This window comes from Diceros bicornis, chromosome 35 (genome assembly GCF_020826845.1).
Source record: "Diceros bicornis minor isolate mBicDic1 chromosome 35, mDicBic1.mat.cur, whole genome shotgun sequence".
Classification (NCBI taxonomy): domain Eukaryota; kingdom Metazoa; phylum Chordata; class Mammalia; order Perissodactyla; family Rhinocerotidae; genus Diceros; species Diceros bicornis.
In genome coordinates, this window is record NC_080774.1 from 32790396 (window position 1) to 32811888 (window position 21493).

General features: G+C 56.8%; 1 protein-coding gene across 6 annotated transcripts in view; it reads right to left on the reverse strand.

Moving 5' to 3' along the window:
- Positions 1 to 21493, reverse strand: part of LOC131398543 (splicing regulator ARVCF) — a 48589-nt gene that overhangs the window by 15286 nt on the left and 11810 nt on the right. For 3 of the 6 annotated variants that reach the window (XM_058532186.1, XM_058532183.1, XM_058532185.1), the window contains exon 3: positions 5430 to 5657. The exons of 2 other annotated variants lie outside the window; for them this stretch is intronic. In XM_058532186.1, the coding sequence (XP_058388169.1) occupies positions 5430 to 5639 (210 nt within the window). In that variant the 5' untranslated portion in view covers positions 5640 to 5657. Of the gene's footprint in view, positions 1 to 1737; positions 1797 to 5429; positions 5658 to 21493 lie in introns of those variants that run through there. One more of the 6 variants, XM_058532187.1, reaches the window with a different exon arrangement.

A 21493-nucleotide genomic window follows, 5' to 3' on the forward strand; every position in this document is an offset into this window, starting at 1 on the left:
TTGCGGCCAGACCCGTGGAGCATGGGGAGCAGAAAAGTGAGGTGTGGGACAATGCAGAGGGGCTGCCACCTGGGCAAAAGCCCACAACAGCCTCCAGAGTGCATGTGGGAATGGCAGAGGGAGGGGACAGAGAAAACAAGCCAAGTTTTACTGGGGGGCTGGACTGAGGTCCTGGAGGCATCGATTTACCTACCCCGCCTGCACTTGGCAGATAAGCACCCACGGTCTGTATCATAAAGAACAAACTGAGGCAAGTGGCTCACTCTGCCCATGGCCCCACCAGCACACACAGGGTACAGATTAAGGTGGGATCCACACCTGGCTCCCACAACCCTGAGGGCCAGGCCCCCAGAGGGCACAAGACGGCTACGCTGGACAAATGAATGGAGAAGTGGAGAAGTGACAGCCCTCCAACCAGCATGCCCATCCTGCGTGGAGTCCAGGACAAGCCCGGCTTGCATCTCCCACCAGGGAGCAAGCCCTTGGCCACCACAGATGCCCTCTCCCTTGGGGTCCACCGCCTCTCCCCAGCCCTGGCAGACAGGAGCTCATCCCTCAGCAGCAGCAATCCACCTGCCATGCTGAGTGGCAGAGAGGCCAAGGGGGTGCAGGGGCCCAGCAGGCTGGGGGGAGCAGGCTTGTAGGGGAGGGAAAGGAGGGCTGGCTGTCACCTACCCCAGCTTCCCTGAGCCCAGCCCACATCCATGAGCCATACTGTGGCTCAAATCCCGCCAGCCTACTCCCCCCCGCCCCCCCCTCCCGGCTCCTCCATCTCTGGGGCAGTCAGTGGCCAGACCCTGGGGGCCGCAGCAGGGACACACAGCAAGCAGGGACTCAGCTGTCTAGGTGGGCTGGGGTGTGGGTGACCTACTTCCCACCACAAGGGGCCTGTCTCCTCGCTCCTTCCTGGACCCCGCCCCCTCTGAGCAAAGAGTGCAGGCTGCCCCCATGCCCAGTACTCAACCCCAGTACTGGGAGGCCAGCTGCCCGGGGTTTTCCTCGGAGACCCCATCCCACCTCTCCATGCGGGCAGGGCGTCCCCCAGCCCCCTTCACGTGGCTGCCGCGCAGACAGGGCTTCCATTAAAGCTCCGGAAGCTCCTTCGCAGGTCCCCAGTGTCGGACCCGCGTCCGGAACGCGAAGGGAGGGGAGGCCGAAGAGCCCCCAGGGAATGGAGTCCCAGCGGGGCTGCCCTCTCCAGACTCGGCCTACCTCCCGCATAGAGAGCCCCTGCGTGCTGTGTGCCCCTGCTGCGGCCCCCAGGGTCTGGCCACTGACTGCCCCAGAGATGGAGGAGCCTGGGGCGGGGGGAGCTGGCGGGATTTGAGCCACAGTATGGCTCATGGATGTGGGCTGGACTCGGGAAGGCCGTCACCCCCTACCCCCGGCTCCAGCACCTGTCCTGGGCGCCGGGCCGGGAGCGAGCCCACCTGGTTCCGCACCCGCTCCCCGCGCAGGGTCGCGCCGCCCGGGGCCCCGGGGCCCGGCCGCCGGGGAGGGGCACTGGAGACCCCGCGGCCCCTCCCGCGCCTTGCACAGCCCCCCAGGGCGGCGCGCTCACTCCGCCACGCCGCCTGGCCCCGGGGCCAGACGCGCCGGCCGGAGCCCAGACAATAGCCGCCTCCCGACGGCGGCTCCGCGGAACAAAAGCGGTCCTCTCGGGAAGGCCGGCGCCCCGCCCTCCGCCGCCGAGCCCCCGGGACGGTGCCCCCGCGCCCGGGACAAGTTCCCTCCAACCTGTCTGAGCTCGGCCGGCATCGGGCCGAGCTCGGCGGCGCGGGCCGGCGCGGGCAGCAGCAGCGGCTAGAGGCGGCTCGGCTCCGGCGCCCGGGCCGCTCGGGTTCGGGCTCGGCGGACTCGCTCCCCGCGGGGGCGGATCCGGCGGCGGTCACGGCGAGCAGCCAATCGGGCGGGGCCGCGCCCGGGCGGGCGGGGCGGCGCTCTCCTGCCGGCCGGCCGGTCGCCCCTAAGTCTCCCGCAGCCGCTCACGGTTCTTCCCCCCTCCCCACGGCCATCCCGCGGGGGTGACATTTTCCCGCCGAGTAACTTTGGCCTCCTCCCCAGGCCTCGGTTTGCCCCCGGTAAAGGGGTTCACACGCCCCTCCCCCTGTGGAGTTGGGGAAACTGAGTTCTGGCAGAGCAGAAGCCAGTGCGGCCATGGACAGAGCACAAGGCCACCCTCACTGGCACGAGCTGCTCATCCTGGCTGCGACTCAGTTTTCCCTTTTGTGAAGTGGGTAGTTACACTGCAAGATCTCTCAGGTCTCCCAGATCCAGCCCCAGACTCCTGCCCACCCCTCACCACAGTCCCCCCAAAGAAGTGTCCCCACAGAGCTCCACTGGGACCTGGCAAATGGCTGTGCACTGACCCCCTTTGTCTTGGGTTCTCCCCATCAAGACACAGAGGCCCAGAGTCCCCCCACTCTCTGAGGAGTGTCAGAGAACAAACAGCGGAGCGGGGAACCCAACTGTTGGGTGACCCTGGGTGAAAGGTCATGGGCAGAGCTGGCCTCAGATCCTCTCCTCCATGCCTGTGATCTACCGGGAAGTGGTGGCTGGGGCGTCAGTGTAGCTGGTTAGTCAGGGGTTCCCCTGTCAGGAGCACTACCCCAGCAGCCCCCGTGAAGAGAGTCTGGCTCTGTTGGGGTGAACGCAGACACAGGGGAAGGGCTGGGCTGTGGCTGGGGCCACCTCTTGGGTCGTTACCCCACAGAGGCAAGCCAACAGCTCTCACATCATAAACAAGGAAGCCCCCCTCTGAACAGAGGGGGCCAGCCCAGGGAGGTTCAATGGGTGGGGGAAGAGAGGGCCCGGGCCTGGGCCTCCTGCCTCCCACCTGTTTCTTCCCAGATCCCACTCAGAAACCAAGCCATCTCTGGGGCCACTCTCTGCTTCCACAACATGCCATGTACACAGGCCATACAGTCAGCATGCTCAAGCACTCTGGGTGTCCACTGTATGTCCCTCTGAGCCTCAGTTTCCCTACTTGCACAGGGATAAGTTGCTCTGACCACTGCCCCCTGCATCTTCTACCCATGGAGCCACCTGGGGCAGGAGCAGGAGGACTGGACTGCTGCCCTGAGGGAACCTGGCCTGGATGCTTACATTTGAGCTGTTTGTCTTCTCCCCAATTTCCCCAGCTGCTAGCGCCCCAGTCACATACCCATCTTGGCCTAATCTGAGGCTGGCAGGTCCCTAAAAGTGTCCACCCCCCAAATCCTGGGTGAGGGCCAGCCCTGCTCCAGCCAGGAGTCTAGAGGAGGGGACTCTTCCTGCTGGAGGAGGAAAGGCAGGCAGCCAGGACTAGAGCAGCCTGGGGGACAGAGCAGCAGTAACCCCTGGCCTCTCAACCCCCTGGTCCAGCTCCCTGCCTTGCCCCTGGCCCCTGGATTTTGCAGACCCCGGCTCCCTCCTGAGGACCAGCTCCAGGCAGCCCTGTGGCTCAGCAGGCAAGTCACTAGGCTCCTTCTGCTGACATGAATCTGGGAAGCAGGCTGGGCAGTGACGCTGCCAGGCCTGGCCAGCTGGATGTGGCCCCCCCTCACCCAGCGTCCCCATCAGCCCTGCCAGTCCAGTCACAGCCCCGGGAACACACGCTCTCTCAGATCTCAGCCTGAGAAAACCATCTCCTCCCAAGAGACAGAAAACCTAGGGCAGGCTGCGAGGGCCTTGGGTGGGGAGGGACAGCGGGCGGGGTAGAGTGGTGGCCTGAGGTCCTCAGTCCTTACCCCTCAGGAGGCGAGGACTTCTCCAGCCTATGGGAACATCTTCCTTTGGGGACATCAACCCTCAGTGATGCCCTCTGGGCTGGAGGCTGGAGCCGTTTCCTCAGGGGCAGCCTTGGGGTCACTGACTGACACTGTCCCCATGTGGCCCAGCAGGCTGTTTTGCTCCCCTCCAGGTTTGCGGGTACAGGCCTCATCCTTTGGAGTGCCTGGGGTCCAGGGGACAGCAGGGGTGGGCCTCACACCTAGACCGACCCCACCTCAGTCCCAGCCTCCTGTGGACTGGCTGTGTAGCCCACCTCAACACCAGAGGGCTTAGAAAGACAGCTCCCCAATGGTGGAGGCTGCCAGAGGGTCTAGGCCCTCTGGAGACATGGCTTTGGCTCCAACTGTATACCATGCTGGGCTGCATGTGTGGATCAGCCACTGGTAGATGAGGACACCGAGGCTTGGGGTGGTCACTTGCCAGGTCCCCCAGCCTGACATGGGCCACTGCTTCTGAGCCCCACATGTCCCAGCTAGGCGAGGCTAGTCCCCTGGACCAGTGTCAGCTGAGACCAGCACCTTGCTCCCTTTGTCTCCAGCCACAGGGGCCCAGGCTGCCCCAAGCCGCCAGCATGTGTGTGCTGGGCCCGCGTCCACAGCCTGTCTGGTTCCCTGGAGCTGGGGCGCAGTGGACCAGAGAAGGGAGGTGTGCACGTGCTGGGGAACATGTTGGGAGGAGGTCTGGCTGCCAGGTTTAGGAGGGCAACGATGCTGCCCCTGCTCGGGGAGCTGAGCTGGGTACACTGAGGAGCCGGGTAGCAGGGCCCTCTAGGGTCACTCTATGAGGAGCCCAGGGGACTCAGCAGGCTGCAGCCTCCCAGGCCACCTCCTAGTGGTGAGGAGGGGCAACAGTGGGAGGCCTGTGGGGTGAGCTTCCACCCAGGGGTCCACTGCTTCCCACAGCTCCTGGGACAGCTCCGCCCTGCCTGTCCCCGGCCCTGTGCCTCAGTCAATAACAGGAACCGCAGTGATCACAGCAAAGTCCAGGCCTCCTGCGTTTCCTCCTCCTGCCCCCAGCCTGTGAGCCAGGTGCTTGTCCGGCCCGTCTGCAGGTTAGGTACTGGGCACAGCAGGGGGAAGGGGTGGGGAGGCCAGGCTGTCTGACTCCAGAGTACGCACCAGGGCCTGGCCACAGAGCAGACAGGGCTCCACACCTCCCGGGGCTGAGCAGGGGCCTGAGCCCAGTCTGAGCGCAACGGCCAGTGGGGAAACTGAGGCTGCCAGGTCACCCTTTGAGCTGCAGGCAGGGTCTGGGGCCTTGCTCGGGCCTTCCCCTGGGGCTGACTCACTGATGCACGCAACGAAGGAAAACACCATGGCAGGGAGACTCGAGGGCTGGCAAAACCCTCAGTGTCACCAGGCTGGCTGTGGAGCTGCCTGGAACAGACCCTGCCCAGCTGCCTGGGCCCTGAGGGCTCACTTGAGTGGAGGGTGGTGTTCTGAGGGGTGGGTGGGCTGTGTCCTGCCCATTCATCACGTGGTGCTCTGCACATCCAAGTGAGACTTCTAGCCCCCTTAGGATCCCATTTTTCTCCCCTCCCCAGAGGCCCCAGGAGGTCTTGCAATAAGCCATTGCACGCTGGCTTGTGGTCCACCAGGGCCCCTTGACTGTTTCGCCACTTGGCTGTTTTCACCCTTCCTGAATCACCGGGCTGTTACCTGCAGGACCAGCTGTTGCCAGGCCATCGACGGGGACTGCCCACTGCTCACGCCACCACTGCCCACATCAGGCTGCTGGGCACGCTCCAGCTGCAGGGCAACATGGCGTCGCTCCTGCTCCAGCGCCCGAGTCAGCCGCTCAAAGCGGGCCTCCTGCTCCTTCACCGAGGCCAGGATGCTGGCAGCCGAGCGTGTGTTGCAGTCTTCCATGACCAGGATGCCCGCTGGCTGCAGGCAAAGCAGAGCAAGGTCAGGGTGGGGCCAGGGCAGAGGCCTGGAAAGGCCAGCACGGGCCCCCTGCCCACCTCACTCACAGATCACGTGACTCACTCCCAGACCGGAGCATCCAGCTCTCCGGAGAGAAGCTGCACTGATTAAATTCTAAATTAAAAGCCATTGATCCAAGGCCAGCCGGAAGCAGCCGGCTCCCTCCCTGCGGGGTGTGGGGCTCTGATCCAGGCTCCTCTGCTTCCTGCCAGGCCCAGCAGAACCACGGACCGTGGGCGTCCCAGAGCCCGCTGGGAAGGGAAGGGCAGGAAGAGCTAATGTGACCAGCTCTCAGACCCCCCAGGCCCTCTGCTGCCCGTAGCACATGCCCGCTCACCACAGTCTCATGGGGCTAGCCCAGGCCCATCTCACTGAGGTGAACGCTGGGGCCCAGGAGGGTGAGGGACCCATCAATAGCCACACAGCTGGTGTGGCAGAGCTGGTGTGCCTGTGGGCAGAGAGTGAGAAGCTGCTCCACAGCCATCAGGTGCCCTGGACACCTAGGCAGCTGCAGGGGTGACACTGGCCTGCAGACCAGCAGTCTGGCCTCCATTCACAGCCACACTGCCTGGGAATGAGGGTGGTGTCTACGCATATGGCAGAGTGAAAACCGAGTACAGCCTGGTTGAGATTCTGTGCCTGGAAGTGGCTTGTGTGCCTGACGCCCGATCCAGATGGAAACTGAGGGAAGGGGCCTAGGTGTCCAAGGCCTAGGAGGGTCAGGCCTGCCTGGGCCCTGGCCCAGTGCTGCCCCTGCAGGCCCCAGGGGAGCAAGTGGGAGTGGCAAAGGCTTGGCAGCTGCAATGACAAGGCAGCACTTTCCTGAACACTGCTTCCCGGCTGCCCAGCGTGTTCGTTTTTCATGGGCAAAAAGAAGCAGGAGAAGTATGTGGAGCTCAGACCCAGGCACACAGCAGCGCACAGGGTGCACGCCATGCAGCCACACTGCCCAGTGCTGCTCAGGGCCTCCTCCTGGCCCAACATATGCCAGCCGACTGAGGCTGACTCTGCTGGCCCCCTCCCTGCACCGACGACGTAGGGCCTGGGCCTGAGACACAGCACAGCAGGCAGCACCCCTGCAGGGCCAGCTCTGCTGCTCACTGGCCTGGGCGGAGCCGCCTGCAAAGACAGAGCCCTAGAGAGGAAGGGTCAGTGCTGGGCCTGGCCATACCGGTGCCGGCTAGGCCAGGGACACAGTTGGGGGGCATGGGTGCACCTCGAGGTGAAAGGACACTGCAGAGCCCAGCCCACTGTGACAGCTTGGGAAACCGAAGCCCAGCGAGAGCAAGCAGCCAGCGTAAGTGCCAGAGGCTGTGCTCCACTCCCAGCCCCTCTCACACAAAACTGTCGGCGTGACCGTGTGGATGGGCAGTGAGACCAGCACAGCTGGAAGAAGGAGAGGTGGTGGCTGCTGGGGGTGGAGGGGAGCCAGCAGGGAATAAGGGACAAACAGCACAGTGCATCCACGGCCGTGAGCACGCAGCCCCAGCCTCCAGCTGCCCTGCCCTGGCCCCTCCAGGGGTCCAAGGAGCACCCCTGCACAGGGGGTCCACTCACTCCGTCTAGGGGTTGGCGGGGGGGGGGGGCCAGAACCCTGAGGCTACAGCGAGAAGGTGGCCAAACCCCACACTGACTTTCTCATTGCCCAGTTCTCTCAGCTGGAGCTAAATAACTGTGTGTCTCCCAGGAGACACCCCCAAACACTAGCCAGCCCCAGGAGAGAGTACCCCACAGCTGCCCACAAGAAAGCAGAAACCCCGGGTCTGGTGCCCATGCCCTCTGTCCCAGGCTGAGGGTGCACCCCTCTGTCTGCCTGCGCGTGGAGGTGCCGAGCCCTCAGGCTGCAGCTTTGTTACCTCAGTGGCCTTTAGGGCAGCCACCGGCCGGGGGCATCCAGGAAGCAGGGAAGACCTGGGCCCACTCCCCCGACATGGTGGCCTTCCTGGGTCTGAGGTGCACGGCCCACGCACAGGAGCATGTGCCCGTGCAGGTGACCTAGGCCAGCACCCCAGAGAGCAGCTTTCCTGATGGCAACTCAAAATGCTATTTTTATGTTAAAACAATAAATATGTGATGACATGGAAGGCAAAATGTACATGAATTTTTAAGATCAGCCACAAGACTTCAAAGACATTTTCCCCAGCTGGGCCTTGGGATGGGTCCCCAATCCTGGGTAGGGGTGAACACCAGATTCGCTTCTGCTGTGGCCCTGGAGGGTCTGGGGGCGGGCAGCGAAGTGCCATGCTGCAGGACCTTGGCTGACCCTCAATCTCCTCTCTGGCCGATGCCATCACAGCCTCCATCCACCTGGGAAGGGCCGCGCACTGCCTGCCAGGCAGATCCCTTACAACCCCCACCCAGACCCCAACCACCGGCTTTGCAAGTCCTTGGTGGAGGTGGCATCTCCCCACATATGCTCATCTGCCCAGCCGCCCATGGAGTTGATTTAGCAAGAAGAGGTGGATGAACATGCCGTCCAGAGACAGCCCTGCCTGTCCTAGGGCAGGAGTGGAGGTGGTCGACCTGGGGAAAGCCTGTCCAGGCCTGGGCACCCCAGGAATGACCCCAGGTGGATGGATTGGTGGGTGGATGGAGGGATGGAAGGGTAGGCGGCTGGACGGAAGGGGAAATGGATGAACGAGTGAACAGATGCATGGATAGGAGGGGGAGCAGGTAGTTGTAAGAGAAGATGGGGGTAGATGGATGGGTGGGTGGATTGTTGGATGGGCAGGTGAATGGGTACACAGGTGGGTGGAAGAATGGGAGGCTGGCTGGAGGGATGAGCCAACGGACAGTTGGGGGGGATGAACTGGTGGGCAGGTGGGCAAGAACGGGGTTCTGAAACACTATTGGGAGGAGGGAACCTCAGCCCTGGAGCTGTGGGCACAACCCTGCCAGTACTGGCTCCATCAGGAAAACGAAGGCACCATCAGAGTAACTAGGGGAGGTGCTGATCCTTCCCCTGAAACCTAAACCCACATTTGATGCCTTCCTGCTGACCCAGACATTCCTCCTCAGGAGTCCAGCCAGAGCCAGCTCCAAAAAATCAAATTACGGGGCCTGAGTCCAATCCGGGCTGAGGAATTGGAGGAAATTCTTAAGGGTCAGGCCCACAGGGGGGGCCTGGGCTCCAGTCCTGAACCCTCAATGGCCATCTGAGGGCACACTGCCCACTGCCCCTGCCCCCCATGAGGGGAGGGAGAGGATTGGCCACTGGCTGAGCCTCCTTCCACATCTCTGCCCCCCACCCACCTAGACGGGGAGGAAATGGTGCCACCAGGAGCAGAACCCAGGCTGGTGGTGCCAAAGCCCACTCTTGGCCTGGGAGGGGAAAGTGTCTCCCCCAGGCACTGCCCATGGGGCCTATCTTTACCCTGTCGCCCCTACTGTGGTCAGACATGGGGATAGCTTCTGGCCGAGCCCACAAGGACAGGCACTGTGCCGAGGCCAGGGACAGGGCTGGAGCAGGAGGCCCGGGGTGTGGGGTTCACATGGGGCGGACTCCACGTCCGTCCTGCCAGCCAGCCAGGACCAGAGGGTCACTCACAGTCAGTGCGGGGTCTGGGGTGCCTGGGCAGGAGAAGGCTGTTGTCAACCTTAAAGCGTGGAAGAAACTGCCAAGGAAAGAGGGGCCAGCTCGACTCTGTGAGAATGAAACATCTCTGCACAGCCAAAACAAAGCACCACATATGGCTATTACGTTTTTTTTTTTTTTTAAGTGACACCATTTAGAGCAACACAGGCAGCGAGCGTTTCAGACAAAAGCTGGGCAATGACTTTACTTCTGAACCGCGACTTCATCACGGCGGAAGCCGGCGAGGGGCACGTGGGGACACGTCACACTAGTCTCCCCGCTTTTGTGCATTTGTAATTCTCTGGAATAGAAAGCAAGAGAAAAAGACATAAAGACAACAAAAGGCAATGGACATGCTGGGAGCAAGCGTTCGTAACATCAAGCAGTAAAGTGGTACCCTCAGCTATCAGGTGCTCTTACAAATCAATAGGAAAACCCAAAACCCCAACTCACACTGGGTCAAGGCCATAAACAAGTAACGTGGCCACAGAGACAAGGTGCAAAGCAGTGAGCGTGGAAATGATCGTGTGTGCACACAGAAAAAAGACGGCAAGAAATGTGACTCAGGTGGCAGTGGCGCTTGGGGCGTAGGGCTAGCCCACGGGCTGCTCCGGGCCCCGGCCCTAGAGGTCTGCACGTGCCAGCGTTCGAGGAGGAGCAGGAGCTCCTGCCACAATCAGAAAGTAAGTCAGAAAGGAAAGCAGACGCCCCAGAAGGCAAGTGAGCGAGGAGGCTGGTGAACTCAGCTCCCCAGGGGCCTGGGCGGTGCCATCAGCCGCTGCAGGGATGTAGCTGCAGCGGGATTTTCAGGGAGCTGGGAGAGCCGTAACTGGATTCAGCTTGAAAATCAGATTTCCCCAGCAGAGAAGGGCCCCCGCCGCACTGGGCCAGATACCATGGAGGGCGGGGGACAGACAGAGACAGCCCCCCAGTGACCTCCTTCTGCCCCTAGGCTGTCCACGTGGACGTCCAGCAGCACATATGATCCGAAGATCATATGGAGGATGACTGGGGGTGAGAACAGTCCGGGAGTGTTCTTCCCAAGGGGTTCTTGCCCTGTGCAAATGGAGCGCCCTGGGCCAAGGGCAGCGCTGGTCAGCCCCAGGGCAGGGGCCATTGGGCGGGCGGCCCAGGAGGACCGGGGGGCTGTGGGGGGGCTGATGTAGGAGGCTTAGGGTCAGGTCAAGGCAGGGACATTTCTGGGGGCCTGGGGAGCCTGGGGTCTGGCGAGCTGAAAGCCTGGGCCCAGAGCTGAGTCTGAGGAGTGGCCAGGTGACTGCAGGCCAGACATGGCAGAAGCAAGCCTCACCCTGGCGGGTGGGCAGGCGGGGGCAGGTGAGCATTCCAGCTGCTGCCCCACTTGGTGAGCAACTCAAGCCATAGGGAGCCAGTGCCAGGGCCCCCCGGAGGGTCTCGGCCTGAGATTCCTGCTGGGGCAGGTCAGAGAGACACGCTACCTGAGCCAACTGTGGCACCCTCCAAGTCTCCTGGGTTCTGTGGGACCCACCTCTCCGTGAGGACTCATGGGATGGGGATGGACAGCAGGCCTCCAGGCTGGTGTTCAGAGCAGCCCCCTCACTGCCCCTCCTGTGCCTGACCCAGATTCTAGCAACAGCCACAGCCCAACGGCGGTGCCCTGCAGGCTCTGAGGGTGGGGTACAGGCAGCAAGGACCCACCCCCTCCGCAGTCCCTGTGGCAGCCAACCCGGGGGCACCCCAAGGGCTCAAGGCCCTATGGTTAGGGAGTCATGGAGCTCCAGGCAGGGATGGCTGGGGACTGGCAGTCACAGTGCCCTCTCTGCCTGCATGGGTAGCCCACCCACTCCACCCTTGACCACGAGAGGGGAGCCTGAGAGGGTCAGGGAGGTGTCGAGCCCCAAGGTATTCCACTCTGTGGGGCAGGCTGGCCCGCTGCCTCCATCGCCTCCCCCACCAAGCACCGGGCCTGCAAGGTGCCCTGTGTGGTTCCCCCAACGCCCCAACCCCCAGTCCCGCTCAACCTACACTCCATCTCAGGGAGAGAGGAGAAGCATGGTGGGCAGTTATGAGGGCCTAGCCCCATCCCACCGCACTCTGGGGTGGGCATAGGGACCCAGGCATTCCAGAGGAGGAGCCTGGGGCTCACAGCCAGGCTGGGACCAAATCCAGACAGATCCAACGGGCCCCAGGGCCTGGGAGACCAGCCCCTACCAAGGGCCAAAGGATCCGAGAGATGCCCTGATGGTCCCAGCGAGACACAGACAGGGTAGCTGTCTAGCCAGGCCGAGGGCCACGGCCTGTGTACCCCAGTGCCCTCTGCCTGGAATGCCCTTTCCCCCACACATGGTGGACCCCGCCCCCCGTCACCATGGCAACACCCAGGCTTCTCTAGGAGGGACAGAGCCTCTTTGTAGAGGTACAAAGCCCCTTTGAGGGGCAGTGGGGGTGCAGCCCCTGGAAGCCTGTGGTCAATAAGCCTCTGGGAGGCAACACAGGGTCCCCCAGCCTATATCCCTCACCCCGGGGGTTGCAGGGCCAAGTAAGCCAGGGCTGGAGAGCCTGATGGTTAGGGGCTGGGACACATCCCTACCCCTACACCCCTGCCCCAGCTGCCTACAGAAGGGTCCCTGGGAGGAGCCCACGGCCCGAGCAGCGGCTCTCTGCTGGATATTGGGGGATTTCCCACTGTCTTCCCCATCGTTTTGACAAGGAACACGCTCCGCCTGGAGAAGTGGAAAAAGCCATTGGCAGCGGGAACTCCTGCCTGACGGGAATCAGCTCAAGACCCAGTGGAACGGACACAGTACAGTCCTTGGGGGAGGGTGCAGGGGGACGAGTTGGATGGCGGGAGGGCTGGCGCCAGGCCCACTACGGGGCCGTGCACGTCCCAGCTCACTGTCCCTCACTTCTCTGGCCTGGCTCCCCTGCTGTAGGGGCCCTGTCTTCATCCGCCTGCCCTCGGCAGGACGTGGCGGGCCCAGCTGAGTGGCCCGGGGCAGCCTCGCTGCAGCCACAATCTCAGGACAGGCCTGGAAAAGGGCAAAGTGGCCCGGCTTGCTCCAAGGTTGGGGAGATGGGACCCTGAGGACAGTGTCCGTCCAGGGTATGGTGACAGGACCCAGAGCAGAGTGCCCCCCACCCAGCATGGCTGCCCTGTCTGTGCCCCAGCCCCACAGGCAAGGAGGCTCACCCCAGCAGGCCCCCAGCCCTGGAGGTGGCCCCAGCCTAGAGTCCCTCCCCACCCTAGTCCACGGGTCCCTGATACCCTGACTGCTGCTACTGGGCACCTGGCAGTGCCCCCTCATGCTGGGCACTCTGCCTGCGTGGCCCTCCCCAAGTGACCTCAGCCTGACCTACTGCAGCTTTGCTAACTAAGCCCCTGGGGTAGGGGGTCACATCCCCCAGGCTGCAGCATGAGGCAGTGCTGGCCCGTGAGGGATTTGTCCCTTTGTAGACAGATCCACACAGGTCCCAGGGAGGGGCCGAGGGGCGACCCTGACCCAGCAATGTCCCTCTGAGTCAGCAAGCGCCCCATGCACCCCCATGAAGGCCCCCACCTCACCCTCCCGCCTGCTTTCCTGTGGGCATTCCTGCTAGCCGCTGACACTCGCAGGCATCAGGCACATCCTGGGACCATCATCAGCAACACCCGTCAATCCTCCCCACAACCCTGGGAGGGAGGGTCAGCAGGGCCACGGGCCGGCGGGGGGTTCCAACATAGCCCCGCGTGGGGCCTTGCCAACCGGGGAGATGGGCCTGGGGCTCAGCTGGATCCCCGAAGTTCTCTGGGAAGAGTGAGATGTGTGGGGAAATTGGTAATTCATTCCCTCATCAGGGAACAACACTGGGGACCCAAGCAGGGAGACTCTACCGGGCCCTGCCTGCGCGATGCCCACAGCCCAGTGGGGGGACAGGGCCAACGAGCAGCACAGGTGTCAGGAAGAGCACCCAGCTGCCATGGGCAGCAGCAGGGTGCCATGGCGAGGCTGCTGCAATGGCTGTGGCCACCCAGCTCTGGATGGATCAGAGGTGGGTATGTGTGAGAGAACAGGGTGTGCCCTGAGGAGGGAGGTTCCAGACTCTTCCAGCCCCACTCCTGGCCCTCTGCATCCAAGAGCCAGGTCCCCTCCAGTCTGCCCTTGCCCAGGGTCCCACGTGGTCTCTGGCAAGCTCTGGATCCTCCCGGGGTGCCCATGGATACCCCTTCCCTCCCAGAAGCTGAGCTGGATGCCAGCCTTGCTGCTCCCAACCCCCCTTCCCTGCCTGGGAGCCAGCTGCTGTTCCTGAAGCTCCGGAGTGCCCATGGCAACAGGTCCAGACACCACTAACCTTCAGCAAAGTCCCACCTTTTATATGCAAATGACCCAGTGGGAACGCACAGGGGGCTCCATCCCACCTCCACCCAGGGCAGACTTTAGGCCCTGCGGTGTCCCCCCCATCGGGCTCCCCCCACCCCCACATACACACCACGAGAGCCTGCTGGGAAAGTCTGTGTCCGGCCCCTGCCACAAGGAGGCGGGGACCCAGCAGAAGGCATGCTGACAGTCTGGGGACCTCCTAAAACCCACCTGCAGGTACACGTGTGCAGCCACCCACACAATCATGCACACACATGCATACAAACACCTGCCCACAGGGAGCCAGAGATACACCCACAGGCACACACACGCACACGCCCATCCACACTGTGTGGCGGCTGCTGAGCTCACCAGATACCCCTGCATCACTTGCCCCACTGGAAATGGATGTTGGGTGGCTGGAAAGTCCTGACAGGTCATTTGGTTGGGGAAAGGTAGGACTATGACTCCTCAGCCATCATGGCTCCTGGTGAGGGTCAGCGTCCTGGGCAGACCCCATCCTGGCCTGAACACCAGGCCAGGTTGTCCCCCACCAAGAGGTCAGGCCTATCCCTGACATCACAGTCTGCAAGTGGCTACAGCCTCTGATCCACACTGAGGTGTCTCTGTGACAGGCCTGGGTGGCAGGGCCACGGACCCCAAACAGAAGCACCCAGCATGTACAGACCACCCCCCTCACCCCAGCAGCACTCCAGCGCCCCCTCAGAGGACCTGGGAGAGCTGCCTTCCACTGAATTACGTTTTAGTTTTAATATTTGTGCATTTATTAGCACAAATATTAGGGAATGGCTGATATGTGTCCTCAAAAGGTTAAAGACAGGAACTAATGAACTTGGAACAGATCACAAGGAAAAAGAGGCATCACAAATGATGGGGATCCTGTGGAGATTCCAAGGAGAAGACGGTAGAGGCAGCAAACAGCAGACAAGCCGCTGGAGCACATCAGACAGCGAGGCATCAGAAAGCCCACTCAGGGCCGTCCTTCCAGACCAGCAGAAAAGGACAGAGCTGATAGAAGAGGGAAGGCAGGAGACATGCAAAATGGATCCTGGGCCAAGCTTTCACCTAACAGGAAGTCCCTGGGGAGAACAAGCAGACCCGGGGCTCACAGAGAAGGCCTGTAGTGAGGTTGCCAGTGTCCGGGTCCGAATCTGAGCCTTCCGTCCAGAAAACAAGCTGAGGAAACCGAGGCCAGGTCTCTTCCAGGCATTGTACGATCTGCTCTCTTGAGGCAGGTGGTCCCCCGTCTCCTAACTGTGCGGTGTCCGCTCCGCAGCCCGCCAGCCCGGCCCACCGCTGTGCAGACGTCCCTGCCGCCCTGAGGACAGGTCACACTCTCCACCGCACTGTCCACGCCGATGCCAGCCGCAGCACTCTGTGCCCACTCATCATCTCTCACACTATTGACACTCTTTTAAGGTAAGAAATAGCTGACAGCTTTGTTAAAATAAACAAAATGCCTCACCTCCTTAACTCGAGCTCTTTAAAAAGGTTAACCTAGCTCTGAAATCCCTTGAGGAGACATGATGGTGAAGTTTCTGGATTTTCAGAGTCATCATTTGCCGTTCACGTGGTCGCTCTCTGCCTGGGAGGCAGCACACGGCTCAGCCTGAGCCCTGACGCTGCTTTAAGAACAGAAGGAAGGGAACAACAGCAGAGTCGCGAGGCCTGGCTAACCCAAGCCACCCCTGCTTGTGCTGCAGGAATTTAAACCACGGTACCACACCGCAAGCAGAGGGTCCAGGCAAGGCCCCTCAGGGAACCGGGGCTGCCGAGAGGGCCAGCTCTATTTCCAGCAGGGCGCTGATGCTCTGCTTGCCTCAGGCCGGCTCCAGCCGTCCCAGAAGTCCTGGGCCAGCTGCAGGGGGGTGTTCATACTGTCTCAAGAAAGCTGCAGGCCTTGGCCTGACGACTGCAAGGAAGTGGGTGTGGGTCCACAAAACACAAGACAAAGGCCAAGCAGCCCAAACGACCAGCCCAAACAAACACACACACACAGATAAATAAACAAATATGTGAGGTGACGGATGTGATAATTAACTAGATGGTAGGAATCTTTTCACCACGTATATGTGTATCAAATCACCATGATGTACCCTTCAAATATCTTACAATGTTTTATGTCAATCATATCTAAATAACGCTGAAAAAAAAAAGAAGAAAAACAAAGGAATACTTTTAGCTACCTTAAGTTTAAAATTCAGTTGCTTAAAAATAAGCTTGAAAAATGTAAAAAAAAAAAAAGCCACTCAATTGTGTTTAGTATGCCTTTCCCTTGTATATTTGTTTCCTTTTTTTCCCCTTGTATAATACTTTAAAATAAAAAGATAATAAGAGAATACTATGAACAATTATACACCAGCAAATTGGATAACCTAGATGAAATGGACGAATTCCTAAAAACACACAATCTACCAAAATGGACTTATGAAGGAAGAGTAAATGTGAGCAGACCTGTAACTAGTAAGGAGATTGAATCAGTACTCAAAAACCTCTCAATAAAGAAAGGCCAGGACGAGACAGTTTCACTGGTGAATTCTACCAAACATTCAAAGAGGAATTAACATCAATCTTCCTCAAGCTGTTAACAAAAACTGAAGAGAAGGGAATACTTCCTAACTCATTCTATAAGGCCAACATTACCCTGATACCAAAGCCAAAAAAGAACACTATGGATCAAGACCCCTTATGAACATTGACATAAAAATCCTCACCAAAACAACCAGCAAACTCAATTCAGCAGCATATTAAAAGGATTATAAACCACGACCAAGTGGGATTTACTCTTGAATGCAAGGATGGCTCAACATACGAAAATCAATCAACACAATACACACCATGTTAACAGAATGACAGGGAAAAAAATGATCATTTCCACTGATGTGTAAAAAGCATCTGACAAAATTCAACACTCCTTCACGATAAAAACACAAAACAAACGAGGAATAGAAGGGAACGTCCTCAATGTAGTAAAGGCCATATATGGAAAGCTACATCGTACCACACATGCTACATATCATATTATACATACACCACAACTAACATCACACTCAATGCTGAAAGACTGAAAGCTTTTCCTCTAAGACCAGGAATAAGACAAGGATGCCCACTTTTGCCACTTCTACTCAAACAGTACTAGAAGTCCCAGTCAGAGCAATTATGCCAGAAAAGGAAATAAAAGGTATCCAAATTGGAAAGGAGGAAGAAAAATTATCTCTGTTTGCAGATAACATGATCTTATACGTAGAAAATCCTAAAGATTCCACAAAAAACTCAGAACTAATAAACAAGTTAAGGAAAGTTGCAGGGTACAAAATCAATACACAGAAACCAGTTGCACTTCTATGCACTAACAATGGACAATCCAAAAAGGAAATTAAGAAAATGATTTCATTTACAATAGTAAAAAAAGAATAAAATACCTAGGGATAAACAACTAAGGAGAAAAAAGGCTTGTACACTGAAAACTACAAAATCTTGCTGCAAGAAACTAAAGAAGACCTAAAAAAATGGAAAGACATCCCTTGCTCATGGATTGGAAGACTTGATATTGTTAAGATGTCAACACTACCCAAAGCAATCTACAAATTTAATGTAATCCCTATCAAAATCCCAATGGCATTTTTTACAGAAATAGGAAAATCCATGCTAAAATTCGTATGGAACCTCAATGGGCCCTGAATAGCCAAAACAATCTTGAAAAAGAAGAGCAAAGTTGGAGGACTCACACTTCCTGATTTCAAAAGTTACCACAAAGCTACAGTAATCAAAAGAATGTGGTCACGGCATGAAGACTAACTTATAGACCAATGGAATAGAACAGAAATAAATCCTCACATATATGGTCAATTGATTTTTTACAAGAGTGTCAAGACAATTCAATGGAGGAAAGAACAATCTTTTCAAAAAATAGCGCTGAGAAAACTGGATATCCACATGCAAAAGACTGAAGTTGTACCCTTACCTTACACCATATACAAAAATTAACTCAAAATGCATCAAAGACCTAAACATAAGACCTAAAACTATAAAGCTCTTAGAAGAAAACATAGGGGAAAAGCTTTATGATGTTGGATTTGGCAATGATTTCTTGGCTATGACATCAAAAGCCTGGGCAATAAAAGTAAAAACAGATAAATTGAACTATATCAAAATTTAAAACTTATGTTCATCAAATGACATCATCAACAGAGTGAGAAGGCAACCTAAGAAATGGGAAAAAATATTTGCAAATCATATATCTGATAAGGGATTAATAGCCAGAAAATATAAAGAACTCCTATAACTCAACAACAAAAACCCAAATAACCCAATTAAAAAATGGGAAAAGAATGTGAATAGAGATTTCTCCAAAGAAGATATACAAATGGCCAACAAGTATATGAAAAGATGCTCAACATTACTAACCACTAGGGAAATGTAAATCAAAAGCACAATGAAAGGACACCTTACACCCATTAGACGGCTACTCCTAAAAACACAAAATAGCGAGTGTTAACAAGAAAGAGGAGAAATTGTGCACCTTGTGGACTGTTGGTGGGATGTAAAACAGCATAGCCATTATGGAAATCAATACGGCAGCTCCTCAAAAAATTAAGCATAAGGGCCGGCCCAGTGGCGTAATAGTTAAGTTCAGTGCATTCCACATCAGCGACCCAGGTTCGCAGGTTCGGATCCCAGGTGCAGACCTAAGCCACTCATCAAGCCATGCTGTGGCAGCATCCCACATGCAAAATAGGGGAAGACTAGCACAGCTATTAGTTCAGGGCCAATCTTCCTCGCCAAAAAAAAAATAAAAAAATTAAGCATAGAATTACCCTATGATCCAGTAATTCCACTTCTGGAAATATATCCAAAAGAACTTCAAGTATAGTCTTGAAGAGATATTCTATGAATATGAATATGAATATTCTATGAATATGGGTATTGTTCTTTAATGGGTATAGAGTTCCAATTTTGCAAGATGAAAAAGTTCTAGAGATTCGTTGCACAACAATGTGAATAAACTTAATGGCAGTGAACTGTACGCTTATGATTAAGATCATAAATTTTATATGTATTGTAATTTTATTAAAAACAAATTTTAAAAAGAGCCACTTCTGTGGGCCTGCCTGGTGGTGTAGTGGTTAAGTTCGCACACCTCAAGCAAGAGGAGGAAGATTGGCAATGGATGTTAGCTCAGGGCCAATCTTCCTCACTAAAAGAAAAAAAAAAGCCATTAAAAAAAAAAAGAGCCACTTCTGTGTAATAACTTAGAAATTGCAAAACATTCTTTTAAATAAGTAATAGATCAAAGATAAAAATTTAAGCATACAGACTTGACTATTCAGAAACAGTGAAAAAATATAATCACATAAAAATGTATGAGTTATAGAATGGCAGTTGCAGAGGCTGAGGGGTGGGGAAAATGGGGAGATGGTGGTCAAAGCGTACAAACTTTCAGTTATAAGACGACTAATTTCCAGGGACGTAATATACAGCATGGCGATTACAGTTAATATCATGTTGCATACTTGAAAGTTGCTACAGAGTAGAACTTTAAGTTGTCACTGTAACAACAAAACTGATAATTATGTGAGGTGAAGGATGTTATTCTTGTAAACATTTTGCAATATATACATGTCTCAAATCATCACACTGCACACCTTAAACTTACACAATGCTATATGTCAATTATATCTCAATAAAGGTGGAAAAAAATATATGGGTTATAGCCAAATCTGTTCTCAGAGATAAATTCATAGCCCTCAATACTCTGATTATCAAACAATAAAAAATGAATATAAATAAACTAGAACAAACCTAAAATAAGTGAGCACATAAGCATCTAAGTCCACAAACCAAGACTCCCACTTAAATGACCAATGCATCTCTCATTGACTACCTTTCAAGTGCCAGAAACAGAAATTTCTAATAGATATGGTTCAGAGAGGACAAGACTAAAGGAAGATAAAGAAAATTGACCTATGAACCTAAGGTCATACTGTGAAGTTCACTGCTGTGCCTCCACCAGCTCTTAGGCCTCTGCATGGACAAAGCAGACACAACAAATCTGGGGCCAGCCCAGTGGCATAGCGGTTAAGTCAGCATGCTCCGCTTCAGTGGCCCGGGGTTCGCAGGTTCGGATCCCCGGGGCAGACCGATGCACCACTTGCCAAGTCATGCTGTGGCAGCGTCCCACATACAAAGTAGAGGAAGATGGGCACAGATGTTAGCCCAGGGCCAATCTTCCTCAGCAAAAAGAGGAGGATTGGCATCGGATGTTAAGCTCAGGGCTGATCTTCCTCACACACACAAAAAAAAGACAACAAATCTAAACCTTCCCCTGCTGCCTCATATGGAACCAAAGGTGGTGGTGGACGAGGACAGGGACCACCGTGGCCTCTGCTGGATGACAGGCCAGAGCTGAGGGGCAGTCAGCACAGTACCTGGCATGTAGCAGGTGCTCAATTCATTTCTGCTGCGTGAAGGAGGCAACGATGAGCAGATGGAGAACAGTGCCCAGGCCACCCTGAGGAATCACAGCATGTGCCCTACACTGAGGCCAACACTTACAAGAAACTGGAGAAATGTCAGGGGGACTGTCTCAGGGCTCCCGAAGGCTCAGGAGGATGCTGCCTTACTGAGGGCACCTCTGTGTCTAGAATGACACAGCAGGTAGGTCGACAAAGACCCTCACCCAGCCACAGCCTGCTGAGTCAGGAGGTGGGTGTGGCAAGGAGCGAGGCTGGGGAGTCACAGGGACCAGGTACGGTTTTTAACCTGAAGGTGATGGGGGATCTCATGGGGAGAGGGGTTTTGGGGGGAGAAGCCAGATAAATGTTTGCTGAAGGAGTGGGCGAGAGAGCTAGGCCAAGCTCGGGAGCTCCCCTGGCCCCAGCTGAAGCAGCCCCCACTCGGCTTTGGTGGAGGGGATGGCAGACACTCCTCTACTCCTACCCAGCCCCCTTCCTCTGCCCAAGGCTGCTGTCCTCAGTCAGACTTGGCTTCCGGCCTGAGGGTCATTCCTCGGGCCCATCAGTTGTGGGGGGTGGGGCTCTGAGTGAGCAGAGCAGGACAAGTGCGGTCACGGCAGGGAACAGAGTCACCAGGAGGAAGGGGATGTCCCAGCCTGCATGCTGGCCCAGGGTTCCCTCAAGGCACAAGTCTGCTGCTGTCGTGGTCACACATGGCCTCCTTCCCTGCACACACCCTGGGGCATTGCCCGCCCCACCTCTTACAGCACTGAACCTCTGGAAGTCCTGGCTCTGTAAAGACAAAAGTCTGCAAGCATACAGGCTTACTTACAAATTACCCAATGCCCCTGTTTCGAAGGTTTGGGAAGTCAAGTCTGGAATTATTTCTTCAAATACAAATAGGTGTATCACTGAATAGGTGTCAGAATTGGTCTCGTCACAAACAGCTCCCTGCAGACGGGCAAACATCTGAGACCTGTCGCCAAGAAGACTGGAAAGGGAAGCTGTGCTTGCCTGGGGCCTGGGAGCAGGGCTTGGCTCTGCCTGCTGAGCCCCAGTTTCCCCATCATAATTCCCTGTCCCCCAGCCAGGAGGCCCAAGAGGGAAGATGGTCTTGGTCCCACCCAACTCCCTGGCCCCAGCTGGGTCTGGGGCTGTGGTGGGCAAAGGAGCAGGGAAGCCCCAGCTGGGAGGAGGTGAACCAGGTGGGGTCCTGGCCATGGCCCTGCCTCTTCCGGGGCCCTAGACAGGTCACCTGTCCTCCTAGGTGGCAATGAGCCCACTCCCCATCCTGGGCAGGAGACGACAGGTGAGGCTGGTAGTCTGTGCCCATCGACTGGAGTGTCTGGGAATCCCAGGGCCCACGGCCTCCCTCTCCCAGTGTGTCCAGGAAAGCCCCCTCCCCAACTCCAGTTCTCCTCAGAAGGCTGG